The 20,000-nt window shown below is 49.3% G+C and overlaps 1 protein-coding gene across 2 annotated transcripts in view; it reads left to right on the forward strand.

The window, feature by feature from the left end:
* Positions 1-20,000, forward strand: part of NOL6 (nucleolar protein 6) — a 104,135-nt gene that overhangs the window by 74,522 nt on the left and 9,613 nt on the right. For both annotated transcript variants that reach the window (XM_075583282.1, XM_075583222.1), the window contains exons 22-23: positions 4,777-4,901; positions 6,601-6,690. In XM_075583282.1, the coding sequence (XP_075439397.1) occupies positions 4,777-4,901; positions 6,601-6,690 (215 nt within the window). The remainder of the gene's footprint in view (positions 1-4,776; positions 4,902-6,600; positions 6,691-20,000) is intronic.

The following is a 20,000-nucleotide window of genomic DNA, read 5'->3' on the forward strand; positions in this document are numbered from 1 at the left end:
TCTCTGGAGCCTGGTGATCCCCGGAGCAGCACATGGTTCAGTTCCGAACGATCCAAACCCCCCCGCCCCCACCCCAGGTTCCCATGCTGTAAAACACAAACAAAACACATGTTCGGGTGGGTTTCTCATTTAACTTTCCCTGAACTGGCTTCTGGGTTACAGACCTATTGTTAAACTCTTTATTGTTTTCTCCGGAGGGGCTTGTAAACGTGCGTCATTGTGATCTCGCAGCCACTGTGAAACGCTGCCACAATCGCTGCACGCTGGGAATGGCCAGCACGTCCGGAGTTAAACTAACGACATCCTAACCAGACCCTTTTACATTTCCTGCTGCGGTTTGGGCAGCCCGACCTTTAACCTGCGGTGTGAGAATGACACTCTCAGGCTCGTGGGTATAATGGGAAGCACGTTCTTCTCTGTAACCCCATCCCCTTCATATCTTACAGCATCAATACTACTCAAAGCTTTCAGAAATACTGTCTACAGAGATCATTAATGCTTAATGTCTGTGTGTCTGTATGTCTCACTCTCAGTGTGTCAGTGTGTCACGCTCTCTCTCTCTGTGTCTGTGTGTCTATATGTCTCACTCTCAGTGTGTCAGTGTGTCACGCTCTCTCTCTGTGTCTGTGTGTCTATATGTCTCACTCTCAGTGTGTCAGTGTGTCACGCTCTCTCTCTGTCAGTGTGTCGCATTCTCTCTGTGTCAGTGTGTCGCGCGCTCTCAGTGTCGCGTGCTCTCTGTGTGTGTCTGTGTGTCGCGCCCTCTGTCTGTGTGTCGCGCCCTCTGTCTGTGTGTCGCGCCCTCTGTCTGTGTGTCGCGCCCTCTGTCTGTGTGTCGCGCTCTGTGTCTGTGTGTCTGTGTGTCTTTCGCTCTGTCTGTGTGTCTGTGTGTCTTTCGCTCTGTCTGTGTGTCTGTGTGTCTTTCGCTCTGTCTGTGTGTCTGTGTGTCTTTCGCTCTGTCTGTGTGTCTGTGTGTCTGTGTGTCTGTGTGTCTGTGTGTCTGTGTGTCTGTGTGTCTGTGTGTCTTTCGCTCTGTCTGTGTGTCTGTGTGTCTGTGTGTCTGTGTGTCTGTGTGTCTGTGTGTCTGTGTGTCTGTGTGTCTGTGTGTCTTTCGCTCTGTCTGTGTCTGTGTGTCTTTCGCTCTGTCTGTGTGTCTGTGTGTCTTTCGCTCTGTCTGTGTGTCTGTGTGTCTTTCGCTCTGTCTGTGTGTCTGTGTGTCTTTCGCTCTGTCTGTGTGTCTGTGTGTCTTTCGCTCTGTCTGTGTGTCTGTGTGTCTTTCGCTCTGTCTGTATGTCTTTCGCTCTGTGTGTCTGTGTGTCTGTGTGTCTGTGTGTCTGTGTGTCTGTGTGTCTTTCGCTCTGTGTCTGTGTGTCTTTCGCTCTGTGTGTCTGTGTGTCTGTGTGTCTGTGTGTCTGTGTGTCTGTGTGTCTGTGTGTCTGTGTGTCTGTGTGTCTGTGTGTCTGTGTGTCTGTGTGTCTTTCGCTCTCTGTGTGTCTGTGTGTCTGTGTGTCTGTGTGTCTGTGTGTCTGTGTGTCTGTGTGTCTGTGTGTCTGTGTGTCTGTGTGTCTGTGTGTCTGTGTGTCTTTCGCTCTGTCTGTGTGTCTGTGTGTCTTTCGCTCTGTCTGTGTGTCTGTGTGTCTTTCGCTCTGTCTGTGTGTCTGTGTGTCTTTCGCTCTGTCTGTGTGTCTGTGTGTCTTTCGCTCTGTCTGTGTGTCTGTGTGTCTGTGTGTCTGTGTGTCTGTGTGTCTGTGTGTCTGTGTGTCTGTGTGTCTGTGTGTCTGTGTGTCTGTGTGTCTGTGTGTCTTTCGCTCTGTCTGTGTGTCTGTGTGTCTGTGTGTCTGTGTGTCTGTGTGTCTGTGTGTCTGTGTGTCTGTGTGTCTGTGTGTCTGTGTGTCTGTGTGTCTTTCGCTCTGTCTGTGTGTCTGTGTGTCTGTGTGTCTTTCGCTCTGTCTGTGTGTCTGTGTGTCTTTCGCTCTGTCTGTGTGTCTGTGTGTCTTTCGCTCTGTCTGTGTGTCTGTGTGTCGCGCCCTCTGTCTGTGTGTCTGTGTGTCGCGCCCTCTGTGTGTCTCGCTCTCTGTCTGTGTGTCTGTGTCTTTCGCTCTGTCTGTGTGTCGCGCGCTCTGTGTGTCTGTGTGTCTGTGTGTCTGTGTGTCGCGCGCTCTGTCTGTGTGTCGCGCGCTCTGTCTGTGTGTCGCGCGCTCTGTCTGTGTGTCGCGCGCTCTGTCTGTGTGTCGCGCGCTCTGTCTGTGTGTCGCGCGCTCTGTCTGTGTGTCGCGCGCTCTGTCTGTGTGTCGCGCGCTCTGTCTGTGTGTCGCGCGCTCTGTCTGTGTGTCGCGCGCTCTGTCTGTGTGTCGCGCGCTCTGTCTGTGTGTCTGTGTGTCGCGCGCTCTGTCTGTGTGTCTGTGTGTCGTGCGCTCTGTCTGTGTGTCGCGTTCTCTGTCTGTGTGTCTGTGTGTCGCGCGCTCTGTCTGTGTGTCGCGCTCTCTCTCTGTGGGTCTGTGTGTCGCGCTCGCTCTCTGTGTCTGTGTGTCGCGCACTCTGTCTATCGCTCTCTTTGTACGATACCATTATTATTTTTATTTTTTCTGCGCTTAATCCCTTTTCAGTTTAAATCCTGTGCGTTATTAATGATGACTTGTCTCATATATTAGAAGAGAGGAATATAGTGGATACACAATATTCTTTATATTACAATATATATTTGATGCTGTGATTGCAACATGAGATCTATCACTAGTACAGTAATGGCAGATAACCTGGGTCTCCGGGTCTATAATCCATGTCTCGTACACCCTGTATACAGGATAGGAAGAGGCCGGATTACGTGCTGTGCATGCTGTGCATGCTGTGCGTGCTGTGCATGCTGTGCATGCTGTGCTGTGCATGCTGTGCTGTGCATGCTGTGCTGTGCATGCTGTGCTGTGCATGCTGTGCTGTGCATGCTGTGCTGTGCATGCTGTGCTGTGCATGCTGTGCTGTGCTGTGCATGCTGTGCTGTGCATGCTGTGCTGTGCATGCTGTGCTGTGCATGCTGTGCTGTGCATGCTGTGCTGTGCATGCTGTGCTGTGCATGCTGTGCTGTGCATGCTGTGCTGTGCATGCTGTGCTGTGCATGCTGTGCTGTGCTGTGCATGCTGTGCTGTGCTGTGCATGCTGTGCATGCTGTGCATGCTGTGCTGTGCATGCTGTGCTGTGCATGCTGTGCTGTGCATGCTGTGCTGTGCATGCTGTATGCAGTTGGCCATATGGTCCCAAATGGGAAACATCACAGCTAATAAATGCATTAAGCTACTTTGATTATAAAATGGCGGCCTGGCGCAGTGTAGCTTTACAGTAAGGAGAAAGCAGATTACTAGTGGGACTTCCCCTACAGTACACCACCACATGAGCAGCGTGACAGGAAAGGTGCACGTGGTCTGTGCGCGGTGAGCCGTGGAACGGGCTCTGACCACGGAGGAGCAGGAGATTTCTGCAGGCGACTTCTGCAATAAATACCACAAAGTGCACCCGAGGACGTGTTCTATGCAGATAAAGCCTCTCTCCTTATACCCGCTCTCTGTATAACACATTAAGCAGCAGTCACTACAAGGAACTGCACATTTTACAACTCCCTACTTTTTCTGTACACACCCCACCACACACCCTTCCACCCACCACCACACACCCTTCCACCCACCACCACACACCCTCCCACCCCAACACACACCCTCCCACCCCAACACACACCCTCCCACCCCACCACACACCCTCCCACCCCACCACACACCCTCCCACCACACACCCTCCCACCCCACCACCACACACCCTCCCACCACAACACACCCTCCCACCACCACACACCCTCCCACCACACACCCTCCCACCCCACCACCACATACCCTCCCACCCCACCACATACCCTCCCACCCCACCACATACCCTCCCACCCCACCACCACACACCCTCCCACCCCACCACACACCCTCCCACCCCACCACACACCCTCCCACCCCACCACACACCCTCCCACCCCACCACACACCCCACCACCACACACCCTCCCACCCCAGCACCACACACCCTCCCACCACCACACACCCTCCCACCCCAGCACCACACACCCTCCCACCCCACCACCACACACCCTCCCACCCCACCACCACACACCCTCCCACCCCACCACCACACACCCACCCCACCACCACACACCCACCCTCCCACCCCACCACCACACACCCACCCTCCCACCCCACCACCACACACCCACCCCACCACCACACCAACCCTCCCACCCCACCACCGCACACCCTAACACCACCGCACACCCTCCCACCACCGCACACCCTCCCACCACCCCACCACCGCACACCCTCCCACCACCCCACCACCGCACACCCTCCCACCACCCCACTACCGCACACCCTCCCACCACCCCACCACGCCACGACCGCACACCCTCCCACCACCCCACCACCGCACACCCTCCCACCACCCCACCACAGCACACCCTCCCACCACCCCACCACCGCACACCCTCCCACCACCCCACCACCGCACACCCTCCCACCACCGCACACCCTCCCACCACCCCACCACCGCACAACCACCCTCCCACCCCACCACCGCACCACCCTCCCACCCCACCACCGCAACACCCTCCCACTTTGTCTTTCTATGGAGGTGATTCCCTGAATCCTATAGGGGGCAAAGTGGTTTCCACACGCCCAATATCCCCCGCCCGCCCTACAAGACTGGTTCATTAACCCCCTGTGTTTGTTTTTTTTGTGCCTCGTTCAGATGTGGAGTACACCGAGATCAGGAATGACTTTGTGTCCACACGAGCCCAGCTCCCCGTCATGTTCATCGCGACATCCAAGGACAAGAAGGATTCGGTGTGGACCAAGAAGCGGCCGTCTGCCCAGGTGAGAGCGTCCCTGGGGCCGTCTACGTTTCCCCGCTCCCTTCCCTTGTGCCCTGAGCGCCTCCATGTCATGACCTCACCAGAGCATTTCAATGCACCGGGAGTGTTGCGTCTTTGATCTTGGGAAGATATCACATCTTGTAAATAAGACCTTTGCTTTTCTGTTGAACCCGTTTCTGGCTCTGCCGGCACTGAATGGGGTTAATCTGTATAGGTGCATGTCTGAGTCTTGGCAAGGGATAAAGCCGGTGCAAGTTGGCTCAGCTCAGAAGAACGAGGAGCGCCGGATCTAAAAAGCATGACCAATTTGGTGGGCATGAATGTATGGTAACTCCCGGAGCGGGGAACTAAGCCGTTTTATGTGTCAGATTAATGCTGGCACGGCCCAGGTAGTAGGGTGGAGCATTGAAAACCGGCTAACCACTGCCAGAAGGGCGGGTCCTTTCCCCAGAGTCGCTGTATGGTTTATTCAGCTCATCTTCATGGCACGGTGACCTTCTCCCAGGCCCGGTGACCTTCTCCCAGGCCTGGTGACCTTCTCCCAGGCCCGGTGACCTTCTCCCAGGCCCGGTGACCTTCTCCCAGGCCCGGTGACCTTCTCCCAGGCCCGGTGACCTTCTCCCAGGCCCGGTGACCTTCTCCCAGGCCCGGTGACCTTCTCCCAGGCCCGGTGACCTTCTCCCAGGCCCGGTGACCTTCTCCCAGGCCCGGTGACCTTCTCCCAGGCCCGGTGACCTTCTCCCAGGCCCGGTGACCTTCTCCCAGGCCCGGTGACCTTCTCCCAGGCCCGGTGACCTTCTCCCAGGCCCGGTGACCTTCTCCCAGGCCCGGTGACGCGCAGCTCCAGTAACTGTGCTGACTCGGGGGCATCCGCCTTGTTTCCTCTAATACGCAGGAGAAAGGGGACGGGATGCGGAGTAGAGGTGCTAGTGTGTTACCCCGGGGCAGGCTGTGTTACCCCGGGGGGCAGGCTACACCCCCAAATAAGGAGACACTAATGTGAATGTTTGTCAGGCGACATGTTCTAACTATTTCTAGAAAAGATGGAATATAAATAAAATGACCCCGGTACATTATGCCAGGTCCTGCGTCTCTGCTGCCCGGGTGTCCCCTCCTGGGATTGTCACTTAGTCATGCCTGGGACAGGGAGTAATACCATTAATATAAACTGGCATCTTTATTCATAAAGTATCCGCATTTTTCGCGGCGTGCGTGCTCCTTGTATGGCGGTGTACGCCTGGCACCATTAATGACAAAATGGCGACAGAATAAAACCCGTGTTCATTTTACATTTGTAAACCTTGTTTTTTTTTTAGTTTTTTTTATGAATGTTAAAATACTTAATTGTTGGCCTGTAGCCTGCTGCTAATCGCTCTCGTGCTTCATTTTAAGAGCCTCGCCTTATTGCAGTGCAGCCATCACAGAGATGGAACTTCAGGGGAGCGCGCGATACAAGCCCCACGGAGTGTCTGGGGAGTGAGGGGTTGGACTCTTAACGAGTTCTTCACTCCAGTCCTCAAGACCCCTGCAACAGGTCAGATTTTAAGGATGGCCCTGCTTCAGCACAGGTGGCTCAGTCAAAGAGCCACTGATTGAGCCACCTGTGCTGAAGCGGGGATATCCTTAAAACCTGACATGTTGGGAGGGGGGGGGGCCTCTTGAGAACTACTGCTCTAACGTACGTTGTATTCTCCTCCCAGATCCTGCAGCGCCTGATTGTGCTCTCCTTGGAGTCCCTGCATGTCCTGGAAAAGCAGCTGATGGACCCCTCGGGAAAGCATGACATCAAGGTGGGTGATCTGTTATAATGCAGGCTCCACAATAGCATGCACAGTGTTGCACATTGACGTGTGCTGGCACAATGAGTCCCTGGCAAAGTCACTTCGTCCACTTCTAGCAGTGATGTCCCCATGGAGTCCCTCCTTCAGCCAACTTCTTCTCTTGCTCATGAAGAGCACTTTTATTTTGTCTTGTATGGTAAGGTGAAAGGCCTGTCCAGGTAAGTGTAATACTACGCCCCTTCATGTGCCTCTCGGTAAATATGTCAAGATAATTGGTACTTGGCACACGAGCTTGTGCAATATTTATTTCTCAAAGCGGTCATGGGAGGTCCATCTGTATTGCAGAAGTAAATTGCAGGTAACAGCCTTTAGGGTGGAGGAGGCAGCCTTGGGTGTCCGAATCTCAGCCTGACATAATTGGCAATTAGTCTGAGCTCGGGGAGGAGAGCCTGAAATTAATGATTAATAAATAAATAATAATAATAATTAATAATAGTTGATTTGGACCATTGACCAATGGTGTCCGTGCTACACTCGATCTTTGTAGGATGGTGCAGCACAGACCCCAAAATCCCAGATCTGAAAATCCCAGATGATCTGAAATACAATATCAATGACAAATACCAGAAATTGTGATCGCCGGTGAGAACCGCGCAGTCTTCCCATCCTCGTTTCTGCTGTGAAATCTCAGACCCTACTACATCCTTTTGGTTCCTTTGATTTTTAGGCACGGCTTGGGCCTATAACAAGCATTTTTAAGTTCCCTTACTGCATTAGCCTCTACTACCTACGCTGGGAGACTGGTCCAGGTGGCACCACCCTGTCCATGAAGTAGTACTCCCTCCCAGTTCCCCTGAGCTCCGAACCCTGCGGTTTCCGAGCATGACCTCTTATTCCAGCACTTATATCTCTGAAATGTGCTTCCCTCCTGAAAGTAGTTCATACTCTTTATGTATCCCCTCTCCCCTCTTCTCTTCCCCCATCTCTTCTCTCCCCCTTCTCTTCTCTCCCCCCTTCCCCTCTCCCCCCCCTCTATCCCCAGCTGTACATGCCGATGCCTAAACATAAATAACTTGCGTTGTGTGCTAGTGAGTTCAATGCAGTTCCACAAAACCCCTCTATAATGCCAACAGTGACCTGTTTACAGACACGGGGCCCTCAGCAGTTTAGTGCTTCATGCACTTTGTCATACAAGCGACCTGTAGAGAGATTTGGTGTTTTACAAACGTCTCCAGTAAGTGGGAGCGTGTGAGCTGGTCCCTTCATGCATTTTTATACGCATTGTGTTAAAGATCTATTGCCCCTTGTTCTGTAAGCACCAGTACTGCTGATCCGGTTGTATTGCATGGAACACCCCCCTTGTCAGTCGGGCTTTCCATACGATGCTGCCAAACCGGTGGTATTGGAGCTTGCAGAATAATGGCCCTCGTCTTTAGAAACCTATGGGCAAGATAACGTTTCTACGATTCACCCCAAGAGTGCATGTTATCAAATACCCCGAATCTGATACTTAGCATGTTGCCCCAATGCCCAGAGTTATCGTGCATACCTCCGTCACCGCCGCCAAGCTCCAGTAACCACAAATGACTGACATGTTTCCTTTAAAAATAATACATCTGCAGTTGAATCCTGAGACCAGAGGGAGAGATCTCATGAAGGCTGAACAATGAATATGGGTGAGACTGTCTCCCAATGAGCCAGACCCCGGAGAGGCTCATCTCTTGTCCTGGCATGTACACCCATTCTTGTAAGGGCTTATCCTTTTACAGCAGACCTTTACCCCCATACCTGTCCCGGTCACTTGGGCAGCTCTGCTTTCCCATTCGCTTGCAGTAGAGGGAGCTACAGGTGTGTGTGTGATCTGAGCTGAAGACCTGTTTCTGCTAATGATCCATTGGCCCGTGATAGCTGTTTGCAACTACAACGGATTTATCTTCTCGTCTCTTGGACCTTGTTAAGAGTCAGGAGATAAATACTGTGGGAACAATGTAACACAATATACTGAGCATGTGAAGTACAAAGCAGAGAAACACAGCAGTGGTCCCAATATGCTGTTAAAAATGTAACATAGTGGCTGCTAGTCCTAAAATGTTATCAAGCCTAGCAACATAATTCGAGTTTGGAAATATTGTTGATGATTAAAACAGGGACCACTAGTCCTGCTACATACATGTTGTACTTCTACCTAATGCTGTGTATAATCTGCCAACCTGGAATATCAACACTTTTGTGACCAATTTGTAACGAGACTGCGTATATCCAGGTCTTGGTGACCCTGTGTGGGACCTGTGATTTGTATCTTTTCTGTACCCTGCATGTAATGAGTTTTGAATGCATGTTTTAGCCATGGTTCTGGTTTTAAACCTTAAAAAGGCTTTCATTTATCTGTCCTATGATTTATATATTTTCATTCTTTTAAGATCTTTTTCTGTGCAGTCATTATTGATGCCTCCTTTTTTTTTTCGGGGTACAGCTTTGAATGGACTGTACCTCAGCTGGGAATTTACTTTATTTCCGTAGTGTCATTTCCCCACCTTGGTGGAAGACGTGTGTATTGGTTAAGGTGTTCTTGAATACACAAGCTTGTGAGTTGAGTCCTTATCTCAATCACTCCTGTTGGGCAAATCATTTTCTCCCTATCTGTATCTCACCCGCCTGGAACTGGGTAATGTATTATTGTTTCTCCATTTTGATGCTGCGGCGCAGACACATGTAACAGAAATGCTATCGATATTGTGCTCGCCGTTTGCTAAAGATATCTGGCAATTTACTCATGGATTTTCTGAACATCACGACTGCTCAATCAACACAGCAACTGTATTGGGCAGCAGCATTGTTTGATGGAATTAGTCCATCCACTGGGGTCTAGATGCATTTATAATTGTGACATCCTGCCTGTTTTTGGGTGACCAGTGGCCATTGCTCTTACACCCATGCCTGCACTCCAGGGCCCATTAGTGGTGGAGCCACGGTGGAATTATCCCCCACATGCCATTGTACTATAGAACTCTCTGACGCGCTCTGTAAGGGACGTTGAGTCTCCAGTGAGCTGATGGCACACGATGACCTCACTACTTGAAACCAAACCTCTTGCCCTCTTTATGTTGAATTATTGAAAGGATTGTGGCTTCACCAAACCTAATGCTTCTGGCAGCAGAAGGTTTAACCTTAATGGCTTTGCTGTGGCGCCAAACCTCTCATGATATATCGGTTACAATATAACGGCCACACTCGGGCTGGCACCTTCTTGGTCTTTAGCAGGACACTACTGCCAGGGGCTGGAGGGTTGTAACATACCTTAAAGAGTGAAAGCAAAGTGCTTAAGGACTAAACATTTAATACAACGTTTTGCATACAGCAAAAGTAGCAACAAAATGAGCGATTCCGAGGAACAACATTGTTTTGTGATCGATGTTTTGGCGCTCACACAGCGCCTTCTTCAGGATTCGGCAGATGCGGAGAACAAATACTGTCTCTGGCTCAACCAACGACACGAGAACCTGATGATTAAAAGGCACAATCACCAAGTAAACTAAACCAACCAACAAAAATCAAGTGGTCCGTTTCCCCAGAGCAGCTGCATGTGAGGTCAGAGCTGCACACGTATGAACTAATAGTGTGGGTTTAGCTTTGAGGAGGCGCTGGTCTTGTTTGCAGTAAGGCGTTGGTCTTGTTTGCGCAAGGTTGTTGCAATATAGTCTCCGCTACTAAAAGTCGCTGCACGTGGTGAGCGCGCACAGTTTTACAGGCATAGGATTGAAAGTTAGAGGTGTGTGTGTTTGTGAGTGTGTGTGTTACACACTGCTTGAAGTCAGAGAAAAGGAAGTGGGATGGTTTGTGTATCGTTTCATTGGAGAAATAAGGAAGTGGGGTGATTTATCCACAGACACGAAGCCTTCTCGTTTCTTATGAGACATGATGGGAATAAGCGCTTCAAACATGAACGTAAACACTTAGAAAAGCAGAGCCCTGCAGAGCTTACAGTCCAAGTGTGTGTGTGAGAGAGAGAGAGAGAGAGAGAGAGAGAGAGAGAGAGAGAGAGAGAGAGAGAGAGAGAGAAAATATATATATATATATATATATATGTGTGTGTCAGTCAGATATTGAGGGGCATTTTAGATGTGTCTGCAATAAGTTACAGGGGTTTTAGGCCCAGTTGAGCTTTATGTACAAGGAATAGACAAGACATCCTTGAGCAGAACACAAGAGGCGAGCAGGTATATAGCAAGAAATTGGGGCTGAGATGAGGTGGCGCAGAGGAGTCTATAGCCTTAAAACAGAATTTTGGAAGTAATATGGGATTTAGCGGGAAGTCGGGAGAGGTATTTCAGCTGGAGAGAAGCAGATTTAGGAGTGTGAAGTGATTCTAGCTGCAGCATTTAGGATAGATTTACAGCAGAGAAAGTTGAGGCAGGAAGGGATGTTACAGTAGTCGAGTGGAGAGAATGAGGGCCTGTGTTAGTTTTAGAAGTAGAGACACAAAGGAAAGTGCATCTTTACAATGTTACATAGGAAAAATTAACAGGTTTCCTTGACCTTGGTCTAGTTTCAGTGGGGGGTGGGGGTCAAATGGGACATCTAGGCAGCATGCTTGTTATACTGGGTTTACGATGATGCTACCAACAGTAATGAAGAAGGGGGCGTTGGGGCCAGGCTTGGGCGGAAGTATGAGGAGCTATGTCTTTGACTTGTTAAGTCTGAGTTGGCAGAAGGCCATCTAGGCTGGTACACTGTAGCAAGAGAGACATTCGGAGACTTGGGATTGGACAGCAGGTGTAAAGCCTGGGATTAACAATACATTTGTTTGTCATCATAGAGGTGATAAGGTCACATAGAGAGAGTGTAGAGTGAAAACAGAAGAGGTCACATGACTGACCCTTGAGGCAGGCACACAGAGGAATTGACAAAGGAAGAGGCGGTGTTGGCAAACGAGACACCCAAAAGTATGTCCAAGTAAGAGGGAATCTAGAATAGAGCTTTTTTACAGATACCAAGAGTTGGGAGAATGTGAAGGAGAAAAGGGTGGTATACTGCATCAAAAGCCGCAGAGAGGTTGAGTAATATAAGCAGGAGGTAATTACCATGGCCTTTGCTAGCGTGAAGTGAAAGTCCTTAGTTAATTAGGGTAGGGCCGTTTCAGTGGAGTGAGCAGTGCGGAAGCCAGATGGTAAAGGATCTAGGAGAGAATAGGAATTAAAGCTGCAGTTCAGTCAATATCCTGCATGTGTGTTTTTTTTAATAAATCAGTTCTGTAGTAAGAAAAAATACTTTTAGCATTTTCTGTTTTTAAAAAAACTTTGAAAGACCAATTTTCTTGTATTCTATTTTAACAGCCATTTGCTAAGGCACTGCCCCTTCATGTCCTGTCACAAGCCCTGGCACACCCCTTTGTCAGCCCTGCCCTCCCTCTAGCACATGTCAGTGCAAGATTGCTCATGAATATTCATGAGCTCCCACTGACAGACAAGCAGAATATAAACAGATCCCTTCACTAATTATGTCATCAAATTTCGACCTATCAATACATGGAGAACGAATTGACCGGCAGCTATACAGTTCTTTAGGTAATTAGAGATTGCCCACATAAAACTTTTGAAGTAAAAAAATAAATTTCAAAAAAAAAAAAAAGACTGAAGTGCAGCTTTAAGAAAATGGAGCAGGTGAGAGAATTCAAAGCGTTTTAGGGAGTTTGGAGCCCAAAGCCAGGATCTGTATTCTTCCTTTCAAATGTGCTGAAAGTTCCACAAACTGCTTTATAATTGGCACTTGTTCATAATTTGCTCTTGATCCAGTGGTGCTTCAGCAGTAACCTACCAGAGACCCTACATCGCTCCTCAGAGAAGGCACAAATAGTGTAAATTCTGTGTCAGACCAGCAGACCTCCATTATCAAAAACCTTTTATTGAAACAGTCCGCCTGGCAGTGAAAGGGTGGCCCTGCTTTGCGTCAGGCAGCGAACATCTGGAGGGCCCTTTTTATCTCTTGGGGCCTGGTTCTGGGCTGCTCTTAACGGTTTTTGCTAGCTCTGTAGAGTCCAGCGTTTAACCCAATAATAACCCGAGTGGAGGTATATGGTCCTGAAGGTGTTTAGTTTTGGATGGGGGAGTTGTTACCACGTAACACCTTCTGTACCATTGTCAGTGCGTTCCCTGTGACACGCCAGCCCTGACAGGCTTTGCCGGAGCCGCTGGTAAGACGACACCACTTCCAAGGTTGGTGGTGTTTTTAATTTTTTATTATTCATCTTTAAAACCCGATGTCTATTTGTCACTTGCGGCATAAGTGCAACAGTGCGCGACGTTTGACTCTCCCCTTGCCTGCCACAGCATGCCCGGGCACCTCGGGACTGCCCATTATGTTTGGGCTCTGGACACCGTGCTTACACGTTCACTTGGCTGGAAAGTGTTCCAAGACCAGAGACATAATGCAGTGCATGCAACATAACTATCTATACACAGGATTATTCTCCCGCAGAGTGTACAATAACAATGGGACTTGTAGTGAGACAAAGGTGTCTCTTATCCAAGCATTCTTTCACAGGTCTTGTATACTGGGCCATTAATGGTCATAACCCCACCTGTTGCTACTGTGGCAACAAGTGAGGGGGAAGTTGCAACCTGTAAGAGCAATAAGGCATTCTCCTGCCCAGTGTAAACTGCGTTACATGTCCCATCCGAGCATCAATAATCCCAATTATCCAGAGAACCCGCAGAACCGGTGGTTCCGTTCGCTTTTCCCCCCTTCGTGTAAAAGAAAATGGTTGCATAAATATATGACCTTATCCAATAGCCCTGTCGAACACTCCACAAATAGTGTAGAAGCGCGCTGTTACTTCACGTACTGCCACGAGGGGCACAGGTTTCCACGGGGAATGAGGAACCTATGAAGGGACAGCAACGGAGGCGACACACCACTGGATAATAGTGTTAGATTGACGTTTTTGTTCCACTTTGGTAATAAGGTGCAAAGTAAGACTGAAGCGTTGATCCTTTAATAAACCAGGATATCATGCGCACACGTTCAGTGGGGCGCGCGCCGGCCGTCTCACTTTCTGTTCCTAATTGAATATCCAAACATTGCCTTGCTTGGACTCTTGGGTTACAGCGACGGGCGCTTTGTGAGCAGTGTCATTTTTCCCATTAGGCCTGGGCCTAGGGCGGCAAAAATGTCCGCCCCCTATACGTTTGCCGTGCTCTTGGGCCTATCAGGCCTGGCGGGAAGTCACATAGCTGCTGCGGGCCGCCTCCTTACCTGCCGCCCCCCTCCTGAACCGCAGCATCAAATGATGCAGCAGACGTCGGCAACGCGACGTCGCAGCATCAAATGACGTCGCGTTACTATGGCGACGCTGTGCGATGTCACATTGGTGTCATGAGGGCGCGGTTCAGGAGGCGGCGGTGGGGGGGGGCGAAGCAAGGAGGAGATGGGGGGCGAAGCAAGGAAGCGGCCGCAACAGCCAAGTTGTGTGTGTGTGTGTGTGTGTGTTCGCGTGTGTTCGCTCTCTGGGGTTTGTGACATTGTCTGTGCAAATCATACAATGTTCTAATCACTGGGCGGGGGATTCATTTTAGCGCGTGACCTGAAACGGGCATATTTTGCACTTTGTATTTTTAAAATCCACGTGAAAGGAAAGAATAATCCTCAGCGGCAGGAATCTGCGGCAAACCAAGTAAACATTGGAACCATTTCACTGCCAGCGAGACCTGCTAGGGGTGGCCAGCGCCCGTCCTCAAGGGCTACCTGCAGGTCAGGTTTACAGGATATCCCTGCTTCAGCACAGGTGGTGCAGTTTTCGACTGAGCCACCTGTGCTGAAGCAGGGATATCCTGAAAACCTGATCAGTTGGTGGAGGTGAGGACCTTTTGTTGGCCACCCGTGTGCTAGATATTACACTGTAAATATATCACATTCCCCCTAAGGATATTTACCTGCCACGGGAGACCAGCACTTTTAACACCTTTCTGGGATCATTCAGTGGGCAAAACAAGGTAGTGGAATAAAATGAGGTTATTTGGGTGAAACTCGCGTACACACAATGAATATACAAAATACAGGAAGAATACACACTTACTGGGGGTCTGGGGTCGACAACTAGCCTCAAATAGGTGCAGGGTGCCTGCTTCGCAAGGCTTACCCTGACCGAGACCTCGTCCCGGGCTTCCTGGTCCACTTTTTGAGGAGAAGACCCAACCGCGACCGCTACGTTCAATTCTGAGATCTTGGTCCTCGCGTCTGACTTAGCCTCCGCTAGGCAGGCTTTCCTCGCTCCAGAAAGGAAGCCGGTAGCTCTGCTATTCGCAGCAGAGCAACTTTGAAAAACTCGCCTTTGCCTCACCGACTCGAGCCACAGATCGTCTGGTTCTCTGGTCGGGCAGTCTCCTTACATACACCCCGCTGAGCTATCTCTAGCATGGAATACAGACTGCTGACCAATCCGAGCATGGGAACTTTCCCACCAGCCAATCACGAGCCGGAGGCTCGCCTGGCTTTACCCAATCAAAGGAGGGGGCGTGGTTAGGCTCAGATTGCGGGAAATATGAATTGGCCAATGGGAAACGTGCTTACGAGCAGCTTCTTTCCCCAGCCAACCCATTGCCGCCCGCTGGGCAGGCTCCACCAGGTCTGGCAGTCCAAGCTTTGCCCCAGCGGGGCGCCCTTATTCTCTGGACCTGGTACTCCGCCCTTCCCCGGTTGCCAGTTGTCCTGACACCTTGCCCATCTGCTCCTTTGATCCGCCATTGCCATGCAGACCCCCCAGCTAATTACATTACCGGGGCTGGCTGCATAGAAATAGATACCCATTGTTTAACTTTGGGAACTTGGAGTCTAAAACTTGCTCCCTAAACATGACCCCTAGAACTTGGCCCCTAAAACTTGGACTCTGTAATCGGGATTTAAAACAGGCTCCTGCACTGTGTTAAAACCCAATTGCAGAACCTGCTGCTGGGGCACAGATTTCCCATAGAGTTACATTAGACTTCCATAACCCAACAGTGTTTTTATGTACAGACGCATACCCGCAAATCATACACTATTTGCGGGTAAAATATCAGTACTACCGGTACCTCCGATCAGCAACAGTTTACAGCGATTGCCCTCCAACATCCACCCTTAAACTTCTGTGATTCACAGTTCCTTCCTCGCGGAGGCGTACCCTGTGACGTCACATGAGCGCTGTGCCCTCATTGGCTGAACCGCGCACGTGACCCGGCCGTGGAGCGCCAAAATAAGTCTCGCGAAAAATCTGCCTCGCTGATACGGCCGTTCGTTTGCGGCCCACGCCACGTCGCGGTGACTGGACGTGGCCTTAGCTGGGATTGCAGCTTTAATAGTACTGGGGCTGTTATAGGAGTCCTGGGTTGTCTCCAGGATTCCGATTCGGTGTCCGAGCCGAGTGACCCAAGAATGGAAGGAACGATGGGTGACTGGAGGCATTCTCCCCTGGAAAGAGGACAGCATACATTGTACCTTTTAATGAGGAACCAACAATGTCTGTCAACTAGCAAGTATAGATTGCATTTGTGCTGCTACCTGAGGTCAAGCAGAAAGGCGTTGGCTTTGGCAAATTACCATGGCATACGTTTTTAATACAAAACAAGAAGAGAACACCACGTTCCATAGACTGCCTCTCTCCTTACCTCTGATTCAGCTCCGTGCCGCTGGGTTCCAGCAGATCAGGTTGCGAGTCTGGCATTCGTTGGCATGCAGGGAGTACGCCCTGCCCGGGTTAGATCTGGGGGTTTTGGAAAGGTTATGGAGATGGATAAGATGGATGGCGATGAGAGAGTGTTCCCAGATCCACCCGTGGACAGCAGATAAGGAAGATCCTCGGTCAATGTTATAAGTCTCGTACCGTCACTACAGAACTAAACTAGCAAGAGGCATATTCACGAGGCAGGGGGGACCCGCCAGTGTCATACAGCATCATTGTGTGTACTCGCTGAGATCATTAAGTGCTTGCATTATTAGTATAGATGGGATTTATTCAAATCCTTTTAGTAAATAACTTGGTCATAGATTATGGCTTGAAGCCGAAAGGCCAATGTATCACAGTGACATGTGGTATTTGCCAGCTGCTATGGCTTTGTTATGGGGCAGTTCCACTTAGCAGACGCGCCATTTTTTATTAACGCCGTCGCTGCCAGAGGGGGGGGGGGGCTAGCTGCCGTTTGCACTGCAATATGTTGCTGGTCTGTTGTAGCGAAAGTGTTTCACAACTTACCAATGTTATTGTCTCTTAAATAAGTTATAACCTTAAAGCTGCAGTTCAGTCTTGTTTTTTTTTTTTTTTTTACTTCAATATTTTCATGTGTGCAATCTCTAATTACCTAAAGAACAGTATAGCTGCAGCTCAATTCGTTTTCCATGTATTGATAGGTCGAAATTTGGTGACATATTAAAAGCTGGGATTTGTTTATAATCTGCTTGACTGGCAGTGGAAGCTCATGAATATTCATGAGCACTCCTGCACTGACATGTGCTAGAGGGAGGGCAGGGCTGATAAGGGGGTGTGCCAGGGCTTGTGACAGGACATGAAGGGGCAGTGCCTTAGCTAATGGCTGTTAAAATAGAATACAAGAAAATTGGTCTTTCAAAGTTGTTTTTTTAAAAACAGAAAATGCTAAAAGTATTTTTTCTTACTACAGAACTGATTTATTAAAAAAACCACACATGCAGGATATTGACTGAACTGCAGCTTTAAAGTAACATTTTCACGTTTGCTCCTGTGTAGAAAGGATTGATTGTATTGTCTTGAGTTCAGTCTGGTGCTGATTGTCCTATTTGCCTCTCTGGCTGGCGATGGCCTCATTCGTTCAAAAGGAAAAAACCTGGATCAATCCCTGTACTATAACCCAGGGGGGCTCAACGCCAGTCCTCAAGCCCCCCGAACAGGTCAGGTTTTCAGGATATCCCAACTTAAGCGCAGGTGGCTCAATCAGTCCCCCACTTCAGCACAGGTGGCTCAGTATGTGCTGAGGCTGGGATAATAATAGTTATAATCATTGTTTGTTCTTGTATAGCGATGCTAATTTCACATGGCGCTTTACAGAGACATTTTGCAGGTGCAGGTCCCTGCCCCGCGGAGCTTACACTCTATGATTCTGGTGCCTGAGGCACGGGGAGATAAAGTCCAAGGTCATCCAGGAGCCGACACCGGGAATTGAACCAGGTTCCCCTGCTTCAAACTCGGCGCCAGAGTCATTGGCTTTACTCACTGAGCTGCTCCTTCTTCGGGGATATCCTGTAAACCGGACCTGTTGGGGGTGGGGGGGGTTTGAGGACTGGGGTTGAGCCCCCCTGCAGTAACAGTCACAGGGTGATGGTATTGAAATCGCTGAATGTACCTTTACAGGACAGGCTAACCATAAAGACGATACTTCTCCACAAGGCGTTTAATGTTCATTCACTGATTCAAAAACCGTCTCCCTGTGACTGTTCCAGTAGAATGTGAGTAGCTGTACTGGGCTCTCAGTGCGGGCTGCGGAGCTGTACCTGCAGGGCATCCCAAGAAGAGACTCGTGAGGTTTCAAAAAGATCTGCTCAGAGGGGGATTCCCACCCGAGTTTAAAGTGATCTGCGCAGTGACTTTGTGGAAACGCAGTGTGCTGATCCTGTAAGCATACTGTCCCTGTGCGAGGGCTGTGACATATAATGCTTCAGCATGTTGTGATGCAGCTGAGCGCTGTTTAATGACACAGAGAAGTGTCTTTACAGCTTATTGATGAGGGGGCGTAATGACGTTCTGGGTACAGAGCTGTGTACACTGCAGCACTATGCAAGAGCAAGTAATGACTGAACGACAACACAAGCATTGTTCAAATACAGAAACAGCTGGTACCCTGCGCACTGAAAGTCACTATAAAAACGTGGTGTAATGTGCGTGTTTACCCGGACATGTAAAACATGGCGTTTCATGGCCTTGCCGTTTGTTCAGAACACACCCCCACACACAAACACCCCCCCCAAACACACAGCATGTTAAATTAATTACTTACCCACTTGACACCCTCTATAAAGGGTGTGTGTGTGTGTGTGTGTGTGTGTGTGTGTGTGTGTGTGTGTGTGTGTGTGTGTGTGTGTGTGTGTGTGTGTGTGTGTGTGTGTGTGTGTGTGTGTGTGTGTGTGTGTGTGTGTGTGTGTGTATCATGCTGCAGAGGTGGCACTAGGACAGGGGCTCTTTTACGTCTCTCGGATTAGTGGATCATCAATTTATTAATGCATTCAAATGAGATAGATATATATATATATATATATATATAAATATAAAAATAAAAACATGGACCAGTAACATTCAAACCGTGTGGCCAAGGACCCTGAGATATTCTATTATTTGCACCTTGACCGTTGCGGGGGTAATGAGAAAAAGGAAATCACAGATTTGAACATCTGGTTTCTGAGCGTGGAAGTGTTGATACAGATCTATACATACACACAGATGGCTGATACTATACACCTGATACATAAACCTTCGCCCCTTGCAGACGTACTTACCAGAACGCCCTCCTATTGTCTACGTTCTTCCTACTTACCAATTAGATTGTAAGCTCTTCGGGGCAGGGACTCCTTTTCTTAAATGTTACTTTTATGTCTGAAGCGCTTCTCCCCTTTACGTGTTATTTATATTTTTTGTTATTTATATGATTGTCACATGTAGTACTGCTGTGAAGCGCTATGTATTAATGGCGCTATATAAATTAGACACACACACACTCTGCAAACCTTTCCCTCGCCTGTTTCTGCTCGTGGCCTCTGAGTGGCTGAATTACTATACATTAACAAGTCTATGAAGAAGTTCTAGCTTTGTGTGTTTTTATTTTGCAATATAATGTAATTTATTAACAGTGTGATGTGTTGCTGTGACTACACAATCCATTACAAGCCCTCACCACCCCTCCCCACCCCTCCCCACCCCTCCCCACCGACCTGTCCAGCCAATCTTGCCACCGACCCACACTGCTGTGTTTATAAACATCCTTCCACACCTACGGTGTTGGCACTGCATTATGCTATAGAACTCGTGTTCTTTTAATGGCATTTACCGGAGCGAAGCAATAGCTGCAGCGTAAGCCAATAACCTTGTCACGTCCCAGCTTGTACAATACCAGTAATACAACAAAAGCTGAACTTGTACGTTCAGCCATTCTTCCTCTGCATTCTACCATCGCTGAGCGTGCTTCACCCTTCTGAAAACCAGCACCGTGCCCGATATTAGGTTTGTTTCTGTTGATACAAAAGAAACCAGTCTGTGCGCTCGAGACGTCTGCTAGATGGTCATGGTTGACGAATTTCGTTTCCTCCTTCCCAATCACGGACAAGCC

This window comes from Ascaphus truei, chromosome 1, assembly GCF_040206685.1.
Source record: "Ascaphus truei isolate aAscTru1 chromosome 1, aAscTru1.hap1, whole genome shotgun sequence".
In the NCBI taxonomy this organism is placed as follows: domain Eukaryota; kingdom Metazoa; phylum Chordata; class Amphibia; order Anura; family Ascaphidae; genus Ascaphus; species Ascaphus truei.